Source organism: Fukomys damarensis, unplaced genomic scaffold, assembly GCF_012274545.1.
Source record: "Fukomys damarensis isolate Sample0158 unplaced genomic scaffold, DMR_v1.0_HiC HiC_scaffold_22, whole genome shotgun sequence".
Lineage (NCBI taxonomy): Eukaryota > Metazoa > Chordata > Mammalia > Rodentia > Bathyergidae > Fukomys > Fukomys damarensis.
Genome location: NW_022900934.1, coordinates 11778303 through 11795278, shown reverse-complemented (window position 1 = coordinate 11795278; position 16976 = coordinate 11778303). Strand labels below are relative to the sequence as shown.

General features: G+C 41.4%; 1 protein-coding gene across 1 annotated transcript in view; it reads right to left on the bottom strand.

The window, feature by feature from the left end:
* Znfx1 (zinc finger NFX1-type containing 1) overlaps positions 1 to 14298 on the bottom strand; it is a 26397-nt gene extending 12099 nt beyond the window's left edge. Inside the window, exons 1-5 of the mRNA XM_010618236.2 lie at positions 14090 to 14298; positions 9509 to 11317; positions 4093 to 4224; positions 2305 to 2453; positions 1100 to 1249 (exon numbers count right to left, since the gene is read on the bottom strand). Coding sequence (XP_010616538.1) covers positions 1100 to 1249; positions 2305 to 2453; positions 4093 to 4224; positions 9509 to 11317; positions 14090 to 14150 — 2301 coding nt within the window. The 5' untranslated portion in view covers positions 14151 to 14298. The remainder of the gene's footprint in view (positions 1 to 1099; positions 1250 to 2304; positions 2454 to 4092; positions 4225 to 9508; positions 11318 to 14089) is intronic.
* Positions 14299 to 16976: the final 2678 nt, after the last annotated feature.

Below are 16976 nucleotides of genomic sequence, written 5' to 3'. Positions count from 1 at the left end.
TTTTTGAGACAGGGTCTCACTATGTAGTTGAGACTGACCTGGAAATCACTGTGTAGCCCAGGCTGGTCTTGAACGCGCAGCAATCCTCCTGCCTCAGCCTCCTGAGTGCTAGGATTACAGGCATGCGCCAACACACCCAGCTTTACTTCATTTATTTACATTACTCCTAAATAATTAATGTAATTATTTATTACATTAACTCCTTGGAGAAATTTTTAGTCCTGAAAACCACCAACTCAATGATAACAGAACATGCATTTCACTGGGCTCCTGGCCTGCCACTTTACAGAGGTCATCTCAGTTACATCTTACAAAACCCTCTGAAAGCAGGCATTATTATTGTCCCCTTTGACTGCTGAAAAAACATCAGTCTGCATGATCCAGTTATGTCAACTCTTGAAGTTCTTTAGACATGTTAGGGGCCTGGGGATGTAGGTCAGTGGTGAAGCATTTGCCTAGTATATGAGGCTTGGGGCTCAATCCCTAGTACTACCAAAACATTTAAAAATCTGGGCATGTGGGCTGCCTTTGGTTATGATTTTATTTCATTTAACAAACACTTACAGTATACTTATTAAGTTCACAGGTTTACAAATCCTAACTTATCCAAATAATAATACAGGAACCGAGTTGATTTGTAAAAAATTGCCCTTCTTATTAAGTCAAATTTACAAATCCTGGCCATTTCATATGGTTCAACTTAAATGCTACTATTATTCCCATTTTATAATAGAAGGAACCACAGAAAAAAAGTAAGTAACTTCCCCAGAGCAATGGCACAATTCAAACTGTGCTAGCAGGCTGGCTCGAGTCTTGCTCTTGACCAGCATACTCAACTGCTTTCAATCATGAAACTGAACTTTTCACCTATGGCAGCATCAGATTACCAAACAGCTAAATCTCTGGACTGCTGCTTCTGCTGGAGGCTGCCTCCAAGTGCTCAGGCAGAGATTCAGAGACTGCTTGCGGCCCCCTTCACTTTTTTTGGTGTGCTCATGTGTGCACAGTACTGGGGATCAAACCCAGGGACCCACTAGGCAACTGCTCTTCAACTGAGCTGCACCTGCAGCCCTGTTTGTATTCTCTAGGATGACTCTACCTGCGTAGGTCCACTCATCAGGCTTTCCCAATGCCTGGGGGAGATGTACTTCTCTAGGTGCTGTTCTCGAAGGACACCACGCATGGTGCACTCCAGGGTCTGAGCACCTTCATGGAGCTCTTGTTCTGACTCCTTCATCTCTGTCACAATCTGCAAAGAACAGAGGAAAAGAGATGATGAAGAAGTATCACCCTCTCCCTCACTCAGTCCTTGCCCCAAGGGAAAATAAAGCTAAGAAAAGAAACTTAAGAAAGATGAATAAATAGATCAGTCAACAAACTGGTTTCCAAAGCACATTACTGTATTTTTTTTTTTTTTTTTTTTTTTGTACTGGTGATTGAACTTGGGACCTTGTACTTGCACAGCAAGTGCCAGCACCACTGAGCTAAATCCCTGGCCCGAGTTACTGTATTCTTTGGTTTTGTTTGTTTTTGAGACAGGGTCTCACTATGTAGTTGAGACTGACCTGGAACTCACTATGTACCCAAGCCTGGTCTGGAACTCACAGCGATCCTCCTGCCTCAGCCTCCAGAGTGCTGGGATTACAGGCGTGCACCACCATGCCCAGCCTATTACTGTATTCTTAAAACCAAAAAATTAGTATCTTCAAGAACACCTACCAATCAATAAGAAAAGGAAACCAGCAATACAACAGTAAAACAGGTCAAGGATTTCATGCAGACTTTAAGCCTCATAGTATCTGTTGTTCCATAGTAGTAAGAACTCATTAAAACAAGAAAACAACAACAAAAAAAACCCTTTTTTAAGAGAAAGGGGTCTATGTTGTTTAAACTGACCTCAAAATCCAAGCGATCCTCCTAACCCAGACTCCTAGGTAGCTGGGGCTGTGGACATGTGCCATCACATCAGCCTCAGATTTTTGACTGGGTACACTGTTGCTCAGCTAAAAGATGACATTTCCTTCGTTTGTGGCTGTATGTAAAAATGTGGGAAGGTTTTGAAAGAGTAACCTTAAGGTCCTGGTAGAAGTGGGAAGGGACAGTGTGCCCTTCTTCACCCTTTAACTACTTTGGTTTATCAGGGCACAGGTTGTACCAAGGGACCAGCAGAACGAAATATTGGAAAGCACTCAAAAGAGCTCTTCATGTGTGGGACCTTTGTATCTACCTGAGGCAGCCTACTCAGAAAGTCACTACTAATTTGTTCCTCTGAGCTATTTCATGTATTCTACAGCTGAGACTTACACTCATATAAGCTCTTCGGAGGTGCATGGGAAGGTTGCGGCGGAATTCTCGCTTGTTTCTCAGCTCCCTAAGGGTGAACTGCTTCAGGATTTCACTGTTGCTCCTTCCACCCACCCGTACGATGCTGGTCTTCTGACACTTGTAGATGCCTATGGAGGAAAGTGGAAAAATCACAGGGTTAAGAAGAGCAATGCCAGGCCAGGGATTTAGCTCAGTGGTTCTACCGCCTGCCTCACAAATGCAAGGACCTGAGTTTGATCCCTGGTATCAAAAAGAAAAGAAAGAAAGAAAGAATAAAATAGAACAGTAATGCCAAGCTTTGTCAGATGAGAGTTGTATGTTTGGGATCTTATCTCAACTGATCCTTCAGGGAACAAAATTCTGATTATAGGAAATTTTACCCCATTAAAGGGCAAGAAAGCCCAGAGAATACATGAGCTACAGAATAGTGACATGCAGAGCTTAGGAGCACAGGCTCTAGAATCAGACAAGGGGAGACACAAATCTTGGCTCCAAAACTTACTACTGTATAACCTGGGCAAATTACTTAACTTGTATTTTGTGATCTGGAGACAGTAAAAATTCTCTTATAGTGCCATAGCCTCCATAAATGAAACAATTATTTTTATAATTTGTAGCTAGGACTTGGCACTAAGCAAGCATCAAGTGTTATCTACTATGCAGATTTAATGACTGCTTATATGTTCCAGATATATGCCATGCGCTGGAAGTACAGTATCAAACACAAACTCAGTTTTTGATCTGTTCTCCTATCTTTTATTCTAGCAGAGAAGATACTCATTAAACAAGTTGTTTTATTTATTTATTTATTTTTTTTTGGTTTTTTGAGACAGGGTCTCACTATGTAGTTGAGGCTGACCTGGAACTCACTATGTAGCCCAGGCTGGTCTTGAACTCACAGCGATCCTCCCGCCTCAGCCTCCTGAGTGCTGGGATTACAGGCGTGCGCCACCAAACATTATAATGGCAATAAATACAAGTACTTTAAGTACATAATGCTGTAAGTGCATAGCAGAGGATCTTACCTAATCTGGGTGGGGTGGGGATTTATCCTTAAGGATCTAATATAATATTTAAAATTGAGATTTTTTTTTTTTTTAATACTGGGGATTGAACTTGGGACCTTCCACTTGTGAGGCAGGTGGCGGAACCACTGAGCTAAAATAAATACCCGGCCCTAAATTGAGGTTTTAAGAATAAAGACTTATCTAGGTGAAAGGAAGGCATGGAAGAATGAAAAAAATCTAAGCAAAAGGAAAAACATGCATTTTGTTTATTAACGCAATTAGTATTTTCTGAGTGTGTGATATGGGCCAGGATCTGTGAATACAGTAAGAAACTTGACCAGCACTTAAGTTTATGGTCTGGGGCAAATTACCAAAGGAAAAAATAAAAAAGGAGACTTGACTTTATATGGCAGCAATGGGTAAAGTCCACCTGAGAGATTTAAGGTAAAACCTGAAGAATGAGTTGGAGCCAACCAGGGTGGATAATTCAAGTTGGAGAGAGGGAGAAGAAAAGTACATTCCAGGCAGGGGGACATGACAGCCAAGGGAGAAGCTAGAAGTCAAGGAAATGAAAGTATTCAGTGCTGCTGGGGTTCAGGGGAATAAATGAGAGGAAGTACAGAGTTCGGTTGGGACAGATCCACACAACCTTGCAGGTCTGGGCAAGAACTTATTCAAAGAGCAATAGAAAGCTCCCAAAGTTGCTAACGATTCATCTATAAATGTCTTGATAGAAAGTAATTTTGCTTATAGACAGTACCTTCCAGAAACTGGTCCAAAGCATGATTAGTATAACACACAACCAAGATGGGGAACTTCTGTGGGCTAATTTGCCAAACAGATTCATTGGTGAGAAGGGCCTGAACAATTTTTAGACCCACGTAGGTTTTGCCTAGAAAATAAAGGAAAACAAAAAGTTTAAAAATGTAGACTGCATAAAGGAGTAATTATTGAGAACAACTGTTTATTTGGAGGCAGGGTCTCTCTGTTGCCCAGTCTGGCGAACTAACTTCTGAGCTTAAGCCATTCTCCTTTCTCAGCATCCCAATAAGCTGGGACTACAGACGTATGCCACTGTACCTGGCTTTTTTTTTCTAATTTTGAGGTAATACACTAAGATGGTGTAAAATCTAAGTAGCACAAATGAGTATACTGTGAAAAGTCTTCTCTCCAACTGGTTTGTCTCAGTGGAAGCAACCAAGGTTCCTGTGAAACTTTCCAGATAGTCTATGCATATACCATTATGAATATGTATTCATTTTTTAGCCTTTCCTTTTCTTTTCTTTTCAGACAGGGTCTCACTATGTAGTTGAGACTGACCTGGAACTCACTATGTAGCCCAGGCTGGTCTTGAACTCACAGTGATTCTCCTGCCTCAGCCTCCTGAGTGCTGGGATTACAGGTGTGTGCCATCACGCCTGGCAACCTTCCCTTTTCTTAAAAGATACAAATAGTAGCAGACTCTCTTCACTGTTCTACATCTTGCTTTTTCATGTAATATAGCTTGGAGGTTGTTCTTTATCAGTATATAGAACATTCCCCCCAACAGCCAGTTTCCTAATGATGGAAATATATGTTGTTTCTAATTTCATATAACTAATTCATTAGAAATGCTCTCTTTATGGTAAACCTGTCTTTGTGACAAGAGGGAAAACTCACAAAAATCAACATTTATTTAAGTCAGAATTATAGACTTATAAGTAATTTGCCATTAATTAAGCCTACAAACCTCTAAAATGTTACACTGTGTCAGGCTGAAGTAGCCACTGTAGTCAAAAATACAAAGGTGAATGATCTAGGAAAAATGGAAGTTTCAGTATAGCACAATAAGTCATTTCTTCCTTCTTTTCTTTTTTTGATCCAAGTTCTCATAATGTAGTCCAGGCTAGCCTTGAACTATGTACCTCAGGCTTACCTTTGACTAGCAATCCTTCTGCCTCAGCCTCACAAGTGTTGATACTGCAGGTGTGTGCCACCATGCCTAGTTCTTTCTTCAAATAATATTTATGGAATGCCTACTAGATGTCATGCACTAGGCAGGAGCAAGAAATACAAAAATGAGCAAAATAAACATGATTATCACTCTCCTGACTTATAGAAGACAAAGATAATAATCACAAAAATATAAAACCATAAATATGAGAAATACACAGTATCCAATTCTACACAACGAATGTAATCAGTATGTATTGCAAACATATGAATGCGCGTGCATGTACACGCACACCCATACACACACAAAACCAAACATGGTACCCAGAAAACATGTAAGATTCTGGCCTAGTCAATGAGATTAGGAGAGGTTTCCCTCATGAAGTAAATAAGAACAGGCAAGAGGGATTAGGAATGGACTGGTTGGGCCCCTGACTTCTTCCCGATGAGTGAAGGCCCAGGCCTACCTTTGTGGAGATCAGATAAATAGGTAGACAGGAGAAAAGTTTCAGGATTGCCTGATTGGGGATGGTGAGTAAGCAGAAAGAAGTAATTCCCAGCTTGGAGTTGTAGAGGACAAGAAGGATAGGGATACTGTAGTAGGACAGAATCTTTGTAATTCAACATTTACTTCTGCCTGCCTTGCAAGCACAAGGTCCTGAGTTTCCCGGTACCAAAAACAAAACAACAACAACAACAACAACAACAAAGACATTTATTGACCCCTCCCCCCGGGCTTCTTTCTCCTTAGGGTAACTTCTTGTAATTTCCATCTCCAAATAACCCCCTTTACTAGTTTTCTCCCATACTCACAAGTAGATCCCTTACTATTATGTTTTACACTAGCCTCAAATGATTAATAAACTTATAAATGAAATCTTAAGTGATAACACTAGAATAAATTATTTGTAATGTGCATATTTCAAATATATAAACGACTCCTATGTATCAATATAAAATTCAACAGAAATATGGGCAAAGACTATTAAAAGGCAATCCACAGGACCATAAATATAATTATCTAATAAATACAAGAAAGAATATTACATTTCTTTCTTTTGTTTTAGGTTTTTTGAGATAGGGTCGCTCTATGTAGTTGAGACTGCCCTGGAACTCACTATGTAGCCCAGGCTGGTCTTGAACTCTCAGCAATCCTCCTGCCTCAGCCTCCCAAGTGCTGGGATTACAGGTGTGTGCCACTATGCCCAGATTAAATTTCATTCTTTATTGAAGATATAATCACTGTAGTGTACATAGGCAGAGAACAATCTGGCAATAATGCATCTATTAAAATTATAAATACAGGGCCAGGGATTTAGCTCAGTGGTTCTGGTGCCTGCCTTGCAAGCACAAGGACCCCAGTTTGTTCCCTGGTAACCCCCCCAAAAAAAAACCCAAAAAAACAACAACAAAAAAACCATACTTTTCTTGATCCAGTTACGAATTTCTCTTCTGAATATACTGTTTGTGTGTAAAGTGATAGACAAACAAGGCTATTCAATATACTATTGTAATAGTAAATCTTTCCACAGTGAACTGGTTATAATTATCATCTAATTGTACAATGGGATATATACAGTGGAGTATTGTCACAAATAATAAAACACTCCTTATATGTACTAATATGCTTTTTTTTTGGCGGGGTGCCAGGGACTGAACTCGGGTTTTGCACTTGCAAGGCAGGCCACCAAACCACTGAGCTAAATCCCAGGCCCTTATATATACTAATATGAAAAGATCTCCAGGGATTTAGCTCAGTGGTACCACCACACATGCCTTCCAAGTACAAGGTCCTGAGTTCGATCCATGGTACCGCAGGTTAGCGGGGTGTGTGTGTGTGTGTGTGTCTGTGTGTGTCTGTGTAGTGAGCCATTATTTGTTAAACTATAATATTAAAAGTACGGAGCCAGGTGTGGTGGTGCACACCTGCAATCCCAGCTACTGGACAGCCTAAGGCAGAAGTGTCAAGCTTGAGTCCAGGCTTGGCAACTCAGCAAGACCCAATATCAAAATACAAAAAGGGCTGAAGATGTAGCTCAGTGAAAAGGCCCTGGGTTCAATCCCCAGCACTGTTTAAAAAAAAAAGCCCAAAATTTTAACCTCTCAGATGAGCAAAAACTAAAAAGACTAATAATATACAGCTATGCTAAAAAAGGGTATTAGGAAATGGGAATGTTAATTCATTCCTGGTGGAATATAAACTGGTATATTTTCCTTCTTTTTTAAAAGGCTCTCAAAATATCACTTTAAATTATGCATATTTTCCATCTGATAGGTGTTTCTATTGACTTTTTCTTTTTGGTACTGGGGATTGAACTCTGATCCTTGTGCTTGCAAGGCAGGCAGCAGAACCACTGAGCTAAATATCCGCAGCAAATTTATATTGTTTTGTTTTTGGTACCAGGGATCGAACTCAGGACCTTGTGTTTGCAAGGCAGATGGCAAAACCACTGAGCTAAATCCCTAAACTTTTTTTTTTGAGACAGGGTCTGTCTCACTATGTAGTTGAGATTGACCTGGAACTCACTATGTAGCCCAGGCTGGTCTCGAACTCAGTGATCCTCCTGCCTCAGCCTCCCGAGTGCTGGGGTTACAGGCATGCGCCACCACACCCAGCCCCTAATCTTTTTTTAAAACAGCCTCACTAGGTACCCCAGGCTGGCCTTGAACTCACGGTGAATCCCTTGCCTCAGCCTCCCAAGTGCTGGGTAGCCAGCCCCACCACAGGAGGCTGTGATGGTTAGTCTTGATTGTCAATTTGATTGGATTGAGAAATGCTCAAGAAATTAGTAAAGTACTGTTTTGGATGTGTCTTTGGTATTTTTCCAGAGTTGACACAATTATAAGGGTTCTAATTTGAACAGGAGGTCAGTCCATTCATAAGTTCATAATGTGATAGCATCATAAGGAAGTGATGGAAACAGCAGGTGGGGACAGGGTGGAGGGAGTGGATCATGGAGGCATGATCCTAGGAACTATAGCTGGTTCCTGCCCCCTTTCTGATTCTTCACTGTTTCTGCTTCCAGACTGGCAGAAGGTGAATAGCTTTGCTTAACCATGCTCAACCATCCTACCTAAGGTCTACAGGAATGGAATCAGTCAACCATAGACTGAGACCTTTGAAACAATAAGCCAAAATAAACCTTTCTTCCTTTAAGCTTTTCCCCCAGATATCTTGTCACAATGATGGAAAGCTGACCAATACGCCTATTCATTTGAAGAAATTCACAACATGTCATTATATATAAAAAACTGTAGACCAAATCCTACAAGTATGATCCTATTTTTTGTTATTAAAAATAGAGAAGGTATGGTTCCGCCACCTGCCTCACAAGTGCAAGGACCTGAGTTTGATCCCTGGTTAAAAAAAAAAAGAAAAAAGAAAAAAGAAAAGGCATACAAACATGTACATGTGTCAACACTTAGATTTCAGTGTTAACGATAAAGAACATCTGAATAGATACACATCAAAGTGCTAACAGCAGTGGCCACTTTACTGTAGGATTACAGAATAGTGCATGGGGAAGTAGGTAGAGGGAGGTATTCTTCCATGAGAAGCAAGTTCAGGCAAGAAGATACATAGGAGACAGCCAGGACTCTACAGCCAGACTACCAGAGTTCAAGTCCTAGGTCTGGCACTTACCACACGTGTGAGCTTAAACACACACCTAACACCTCTTGAGTAGGGGATTATTTAATCTTTTTCCTGCCTTAGGTTTTTCATCTGTAAAAAAGTTTTAATAATAGTTTCTACCTCTCAGGGTTTTTGTAAAGACAGAATGAGTTTACACACATAAAACATGTAAAGCAGTACTTCAGATATAGTGCTAAAACGCTATAGTTGATATTACTTAATTTAAAACAATACAAAAGGGTGGGGGATGTAGCTCACTGGTAGAACACTTGCCTAGCACGCATAAAGCCTTGGGCTCTAAGCACTGTTAAAAAAAAAAAAAAAAAAGTGAAGACATTAATGCATCCTTTGGTGAAAGAGATAATGGATAATGTATCTCCCTGAATTTAACCTCTTGCAATGTCTTTTTTTATCTTGTAATTCTGATCCGTTACTATGCATGCCCATAGTCCCCACTGGGAAATCACTATTTGTGGTTACTTTATACATGACATTTATGCTTATTTTAGGGAAATGTTTCTAAATGAGACATTCTAGATACCTAGGATTAAAGCCTCTTTTGTTTATCTTATATGGCACATATACTATGCTCTGAAAAATTCTGTCTTACCTGTTCCAGGAGGTCCTTGAATGATAGCTAATTCCCTTGTAAGAGCAAACTGCAAGGCTTCCATCTGGGAGTCATCCAGCTTCAGGGCTTCTTTTGAGGGCCACTGGTTAAGGTCTAAGACATTAACTTTAGGACGTCTCAAGCCCTCAGGAGTCCTCCAAGATTCCCCAGTAGTGGATGGATTCTCTATTAAGGGGGTGAAATCATATCTGCCCCCCATTAGCAAGTATCTTGGCTCTTTCACATAAGAGTCACATTCCACGATATTCCTCTGGAAGGGGACATCTTCCTCTTGGACCTCCTGGAGTCCTTCCAGGACATGCCTGTATGCCTCAAAGTATGCTGTTGTTTCCACCATGAGGAAAGAATCTGAGGGCTGGACTTCTGCAAGCAGCTGTTGGCTCTGCTCATTGAAGCAGAGCTGGACAATTCCTCGGTAGAGATCTTCTTGTTCCCGGTTAGAAACAGTGGCAAAAAGAAATGTTTCAAAGTTGTCCTTGGACATGCATACCAAGGACCCATACAGCAATCGCTTAGAATTCTGCCAGCGCACAAACTTCAGAGGTTTTGTGTCAAATTGCACCTTATAGACAATGCCTGATGATGAACACATGGGAGTGATAATCCTGGTATCAAAGTAGATTCGGATGTCATCAAACTTTCTCTTCCTCAGGCACTGGTCTTCAAAGCTTTGGAGAAGTTCCAAAATGCCTTCCCGCAGGGGTCTGACAAAATCTTCTCTCAAGAGGCGGAAATGGGTATCCAGATAGACAGCAGTGCTATCATATTTTCCAGAAATGATGTTAGGGCGAAGGAAGGGCCTCTCATCCAAGTGTACTTCATTGTAGGTGGGGTAAATGGGCATGGTTCGGTAGCTCTCAACCTGGCCTTCTGCCTCAGGCTGCACTAGAGTGTAGGTGTCCACTCTCAGAGTGCCTTCTCGTCTCTTTTCCTGTAGATGTTCAATGATGGTCTGCACCTTTTCCAGATTCTTCTCTATCTCCTCTTCTATGTCAACACCAGAGGCTCTCAAGGCATTAAGAGAAGCTGGCAGGAGAGAAATGAGCATGGAAGTTTCCTGGACAGAGCTGGCAGGAAAGACACTTAAGAGTTCCTGAAGAAGGGAGATGATATTGCTTATGTGTTCTGGATACCGGTTTCGAATGTCAGGGATTGGTTCAGTAATCATCCTTACCACATAAGCAGGCAGGCAAACTCTGAGGAATTTGGAGTTCTTCAATATACCGAGTACGTGAAGAATGCTCTGGCGGTCCATTCTGGAGCTGCAAGCCTTCCGAAGAACCTGGCAGATGAGCTCAAGGAAGTTGGGTTTCATGGAAGAATGAGACAGGAGCTCCTTCAGCCCTAAACTTGTGGCTAGTGTGATGACCACCTCAGAGGGGTCTTTCTGCAGAAGACTTTCTAGGAACTTATAGCCCAGTTTCTTTACTTGCTGTGGCTGTTCTGCAGGCTTTTGGTGGGAGGTCCTCCACTGCTGGAAATTTTCATTAGACCATGGTGGTCTGTGGTTCCTACCCTCTTGGTTGTCATTTCTCCACCGGGCATCATTGTCCTGACCATGTCTTTGGCCTCTAGCTTCATTACCACTATGCCCCTCCTGGTTCCTTCTTCCTTGATGTGGGTTCCTGCCCATGGCCCTAAATCTTTCTTCCCTTTGCTGGTGAGGAACAGGATAATTGTTGGCTCTAGGATGCCTTCCAGGATGATTGGCTTCTCCTCTGAGAACATTAGCTGGTGGATTATTGGCCTGATTTCTAATTCTTGGTGGTAATTCTCCATCCATAGGTCCTAAACACAATGTAATAATGGGTAAGAACAAATTCAAGGGACAAGAAAACCTAATGGGACAATAATGAACATGTTTTCATTTTTAAAACAACTAAGGAGTTTAGTTTTTACTTAGCAGAGAAAAACAGTTTCCTACCAAGTTGTGTAATAAATGATAGGGCTCAGTGGTAGAGTACATGCCTAGTTTGTGTGAAGCCCTGGGTTCAATACTTAAACCCTTAAAAAAAAAACTTTATTATTGCTGTGTAGATTATGAAAATGTTATTTCCCCAAAGGAGATAAAAGAATAAACATTTGTTCAGTGTCTAATACATATCAGAGAATACATATGTGCAAAATTTCATTTAATTTTCACAAGCCAGGACTTAAGTTTCAGAATTAGCTCATTAGTTCGTTTCTAGCCAGTATCAAACTATAGTCAAATTATGAACTGCGAAGCCAAAAGATCTGGTTCAAATCTTGGCTTGGCCATTACCTCATTGTGTAACCTCGGAATCTCAGTGTCTGGCTTGGTACAGATTACATGTTTACACAAAATGCACAGAACAATACCTGACATGTGAGCAGCTCTCAGTAAATCTTAGCTATTACTAGTAGTAGGAGCAATAATTTTATTGGGAATACCCTATTAATTCCTGTAGGTGCTGGTTCTGCTGAACAGTTATCATAGGTAACAGAGACCTCAAATTGAATGAAAGTATGAAGGGAAATACTACCTGAAGTTTGTCCAGTAGCAACACACGTAGTGTGAAAGGGGAAGACAGTGCTTTCTCTATCAAGATGTTTTTTCAGCTAATTAACAGGTGGTGAAGTGAAATATGGATTATCAAGTTTTGTCTTGGGAAACTGAAATATGAACCTGAACATTTGATTTAGGAAACTGAAAATGAAACTCAATTTTTCCTCTTTCTGTAACATGGGTTCATCTACATGGCACTTTTGATTAACACCACATATACAAGAAGCTGGGGAGAGGAGGGTGGTGAGAACAGACTCAGTACATGCAGGAATGCTAATATCACTCTGGGTGAAACCAAACTCCTCCTCTTGTTCTGCCACACATTTCATAAGCCACTTTGTTCAACACACCCAAACTCCAGTTTTTTTCACTTTCTTCTTTTTTGGGGGGAGTACCAGGGATCAAACTCAGGTCCTTGCACTTGCAAGGCAGGCGGCACAACCACTGAGTTAAATCCCCCCCCCCCGCCGTCTTTTAAAACTGACTCTGGAGCTGATTTAACTTAACAGAATAATATGGAGATATTTAGCAAAATATAAATGATGAACACCTAGACTAGAATGTTTTTATAATTGTTATCTTAATATTTACTTTTCAAAATCCCAAAATATTAGAAGAAAATCCTACTTTTAATATTTTGATCTTATTAATGGCTGTACCTTGAAGGAATGGAAAACTGTATCATTTCTCATTCTGCAAACATCCACATAGTCTTTAAGATAAAATCCCACAGCAGTTCATTTGTTCCATAGTTAAAATTTGAAAGACATGTTGCAAATTTAAGAAGAAACAGGACAATAATGATACAGTGTATTAAATACTGCTATTCTCTTATCATTTTGTGGTGAAATTTTTGTTTCATAAAGAAAAACAGGAATTTTGCAATAAAAGTTCTGAGCAAACAGTAATTCTGTTAGTAGAGTAATGCTCTTGGAACTAACTTTGATTTGCTAACTAGTATTCCAGATGTGCTCTATTTAATATACAGCCACTTACCACTTGTGGCTAATATTTAAAAATTTGAGGGCCGGGGATTTAGCGCAGTGGTGCTGCCACCTGCCTGGCAAGCATAAGGACCCAAGTTTGATCCCTGGTACCAAAAAATAAAAATAAAAACAGAATTTGAGGGGAAAGAAAAACATTAAAATTACTAATGTTTTATGATATAATGTATATTCATTTACAATATGATAGTATTTTGGATACATTAAATAAGACATTAAGTCATTGTTTTATTAATATTTAGGTTTAAAATTTTTTCGTCTCTTTACTTTTTTGAATGATGCCACTAAAAAATTAAAAATTACATTTTTGACTTATATTATGTTCCTACTACATAGCAATGTTCCAAACCAAGAGTTCCATTTCTGATACTCCATCACTAGTTTTTTGTTTTTGTTTTTTTGGTACTGGGGATTGAACTCGGGTCCTTGCGCTTGCAAGGCAGGACACCGAACCGCTGAGCTTAATCCCCAGCCCTCCATCTCTGTTTTTGATCAAGCGAACTGTTCTCATTCATCACTTCTCTCAGGCAAAGGAGCGAGAAGGCTTGTTTTTCAGTCATTCAAGCCACAGCTAAGAAATGTCTCTCCCCTAACCCCAGGGGGAAAAAAAAAACCCAAAACCCAGGGTGCTCTACCACTGAGCTACATTTTCCAGCCCTTTCTTAATTTTTAATTTTGATTTTTGCTTTATTTGGTTGAGACAGGGCTTCACTACATGTGAGATGGCATCAAAATTGTAGTGACCCTCCTGCCTCAGGCTCTCAAGTGTTGGGATTACAGGTGTGCACCCCTACGCCCAGCTTAATTTTTTGAGACAGGGTCTCACTATGTTGCCCAGGCTGGTCTTGAACTTGCAATTCACCCGCCTCAAATTCCCGAAGAGCTGAAATTATAGATGTGTGCCACCATACCTGGTAAGACATTCTTTACTTGAAAGTTATTTAACTAGGTAGGCCTGGTTCACTCACAGGGAACCCATTTTCTCTTATTACTTAGAATATCCTTCACTAGGTGGGAAATTTTACTTACCTCTGTGGTTAGTATGGGGATTCCTGGGACTGGCTTCCAGATGAGGCCTTCTGTCCTCCATGTCTAAGTCACTTGACTTCTTTTACATTCACCTTACTTTCTTTACCCGAACTGCACAGGTTAAGAATTATCAGTGCTGGGCTGGGGATTTAGCTCAGTGGTTATGCCGCCTGCTTCACAAGTAGAAGGTCCTGAGTTCAATTCCCGGTACCAGGGGGGAAAAACAAAGAATTATCAGTGTACTTGAAATACAACATCTAGCAGAAAAACCCAAAGGCCATCAAGCCAGTCTTTCTGCCTGTACATTTTAATGACTTATCCACCAAGAGTTAAATGTTTTAATGAGCACAAGTGCTTGACTCTGTTAACACTCAATTATGATACAAAACATTAATTCACAATGTAGATGATTTCAAAGGGTAAGATTCTCTTGTTCATTTACTCTTGCATTTTCTTCAGGTATAGGGACTGTCATTAATTCACATCTCAAAAAGAACTGGTTTATGCCTTAGCCAAGTTACTTAATCAGTTGTTAGGTTTGATTTTCCTTTTCTACAAGGCAGACAAACAGTAGACCCCTGAGTTATGACCAGCCTGCCATGCGAACAACTTGGGTTACGACTGGAATTTTAGTTCTGACTTATAATCAAAGTCTCAAGTTGCAGCCCCAATGCTAACTGCTTGTTATGGTCACCGATACAGATTTAACCCTTTAAGAGTTCTGGAAGGTACACTACATCTTTTCCTGTGTGGGTTAAATGAGAAATCCTGGGCCAACTGAGAAACCCTATCTCAGTGTTTAAAGACACTGAGATCTGCCTGTATACAGGAGAGAGACTGTGAAGGCTGTGCAGAGGAGCCTGAGCCTTCCACTAACCAACGTGAGTTATAACCAGCCCTTATGAACAAACTGAGCTTGTAAGGGCAAAAGGAATACATTTCTATTACCCCAAAAGTATGTATTTATCACCCCACTTGACATTTATATTTATAGTACTCTATAGCTTGCAGTCCCCTATAGTTTAAAAATAATTACTGAGCAGTTATCCTTACTCTTTGGAACACAGCCAAATAATTAAACCCTTAGCTCTTCTGTATCAAGAGAAAGAAATTACATGTTTCAATAACTAGGAGGCTACAGAGTGCTGTTTCCTCAGGACTAGCTAGAAACCTGCAATCTTTCCTGTTTCTTTCATCTTGATGACATTTTTGACACAGGTTCTGTAAGAGGAAGCCCCTTTAAGGGAACTTTTTGATCTAACTCATGCATTATCACGTGGGCTGAGGCTAGGAAAAAAGTAGGTGACTCAGTCCTCAGCAAAGGGATTTTTGAGACTGTCCTCATGCTGTCTTAAAATATTCATAGTCAGAAACTGTGAATAGATTTGGCATGATCTAAGAGTCAGTTTTATCTTCTTTGGAAAAAGGAGTCTCTTTCTGCTCCCTGTGGGGATATTTTTGGTGAGTCTTCTCTCTCAATTTATCAAATCCTGTTCTCATGGTACAGGTCCAATATTTAGAGTTGTTTTTGTTTTGTCTTTTTAAATTTCCTGAGGGGAAATCCCTTCTTCTTCTATTTGAAAAATTCTAAAATAGAAACCCAGAAATAGAAGAAAGGAAAAAGAAATATTAGAGAGAAAAGGAAAGGAAGAGTGCACAAGGGACAGGAAATGCTATGACAAAAGAAGACAAAAGTGGGGGTTTCTTGGGAAACCAAGACTGAAATGACAGGAAGAAGATCAGTAATGGTCAAGTGGGTTTAGGGATAAGAATTAGAAGAAAATAGTATTACCAGGGTAAGATGAAAGCGGCTAAAGCTGGATGGAACACCTTGATTGCAGGGAGTCTTGAGAGGGGTCACTAGCACATTGGAACCACTAGTTCTTGCATGAAACATCATGGGATTCAGGGACAGCCAAGGCTGGGTGGCAATTTTATGAAGGGAGGTGCCCGTCCCCAGGACAAGGCAGAGTTGGAGAGGTATGGGAGCTTCAAGAGGATGAGGCCAAGTGCAGGTGGGGAGTGATTGCTGAAAAGACGGGGAACTTCAGCAAGGATGAGAACGCTGAAGATGGGGGATGAAGGAGGCCAGAGGAAGATGAAAGGGGTGGCTGAGGCAGGATGGGAGGGCAGACGTAGGGGTGAAGAGATGGTGTTGGTGAGGCCAAAAGGAGAGGTGGGCGACAGGTGCTGAGTGACGGTACAAGATGCATAATGGTGGTGCTGGCACTGAGAAGCTGAGGGGACGGGGTTGCAAAAGGTAACAGGTGCTGAGGGGACGACAGGGGTGTTAAGCAATGAGGCGATAGAGGCACTGGAGAGACAGGAACTCTGGAGGGGGATGATGGAGGTTGAGGAGGTGACAGGAGTGCTGAGGACGGTGACCGGGGCTGAGTAGGTGACAGAGGCACCAAGGAATTGAGAAGGTACCAGGGGGCGCTGAGGACAAAGGGAGAGGGACTCTGATGGAGGTGAAGGGCACTGAGGAGCTGAGAAGAGGGGACAAGGACTCAGGGTGGTGATGGGGTTGAGGGAGCGACAGAGGCACTGAGGGCAGGACAGGGAAATCGAGGGGAGATGATGGGGGCTGGGGGCAACACAGGCACTGAGGACAGAGCACCGTAATTGACGGTGATGATGGGAGCTGAGGGGTAACAGGCGTTAAGACCCTCGGACTCAAGGTGCTGATGGGAGTTGAGGGGGAGACAGGGGTGCTGTGGACAAGGGGACAGAGACTCTGAGGGAGGTGACGGGGGCCGAGAAGGTGACAGGGTTTCCTGTGGGTGATGACGGGAGTTGAGGAGGTGACAGGGATACGGAGAAAGACTGAGGGTGGTGACAGGGGCGGAAGGGGTGACGAGCGCTAAGGGGATAGGGACCCCGAGGG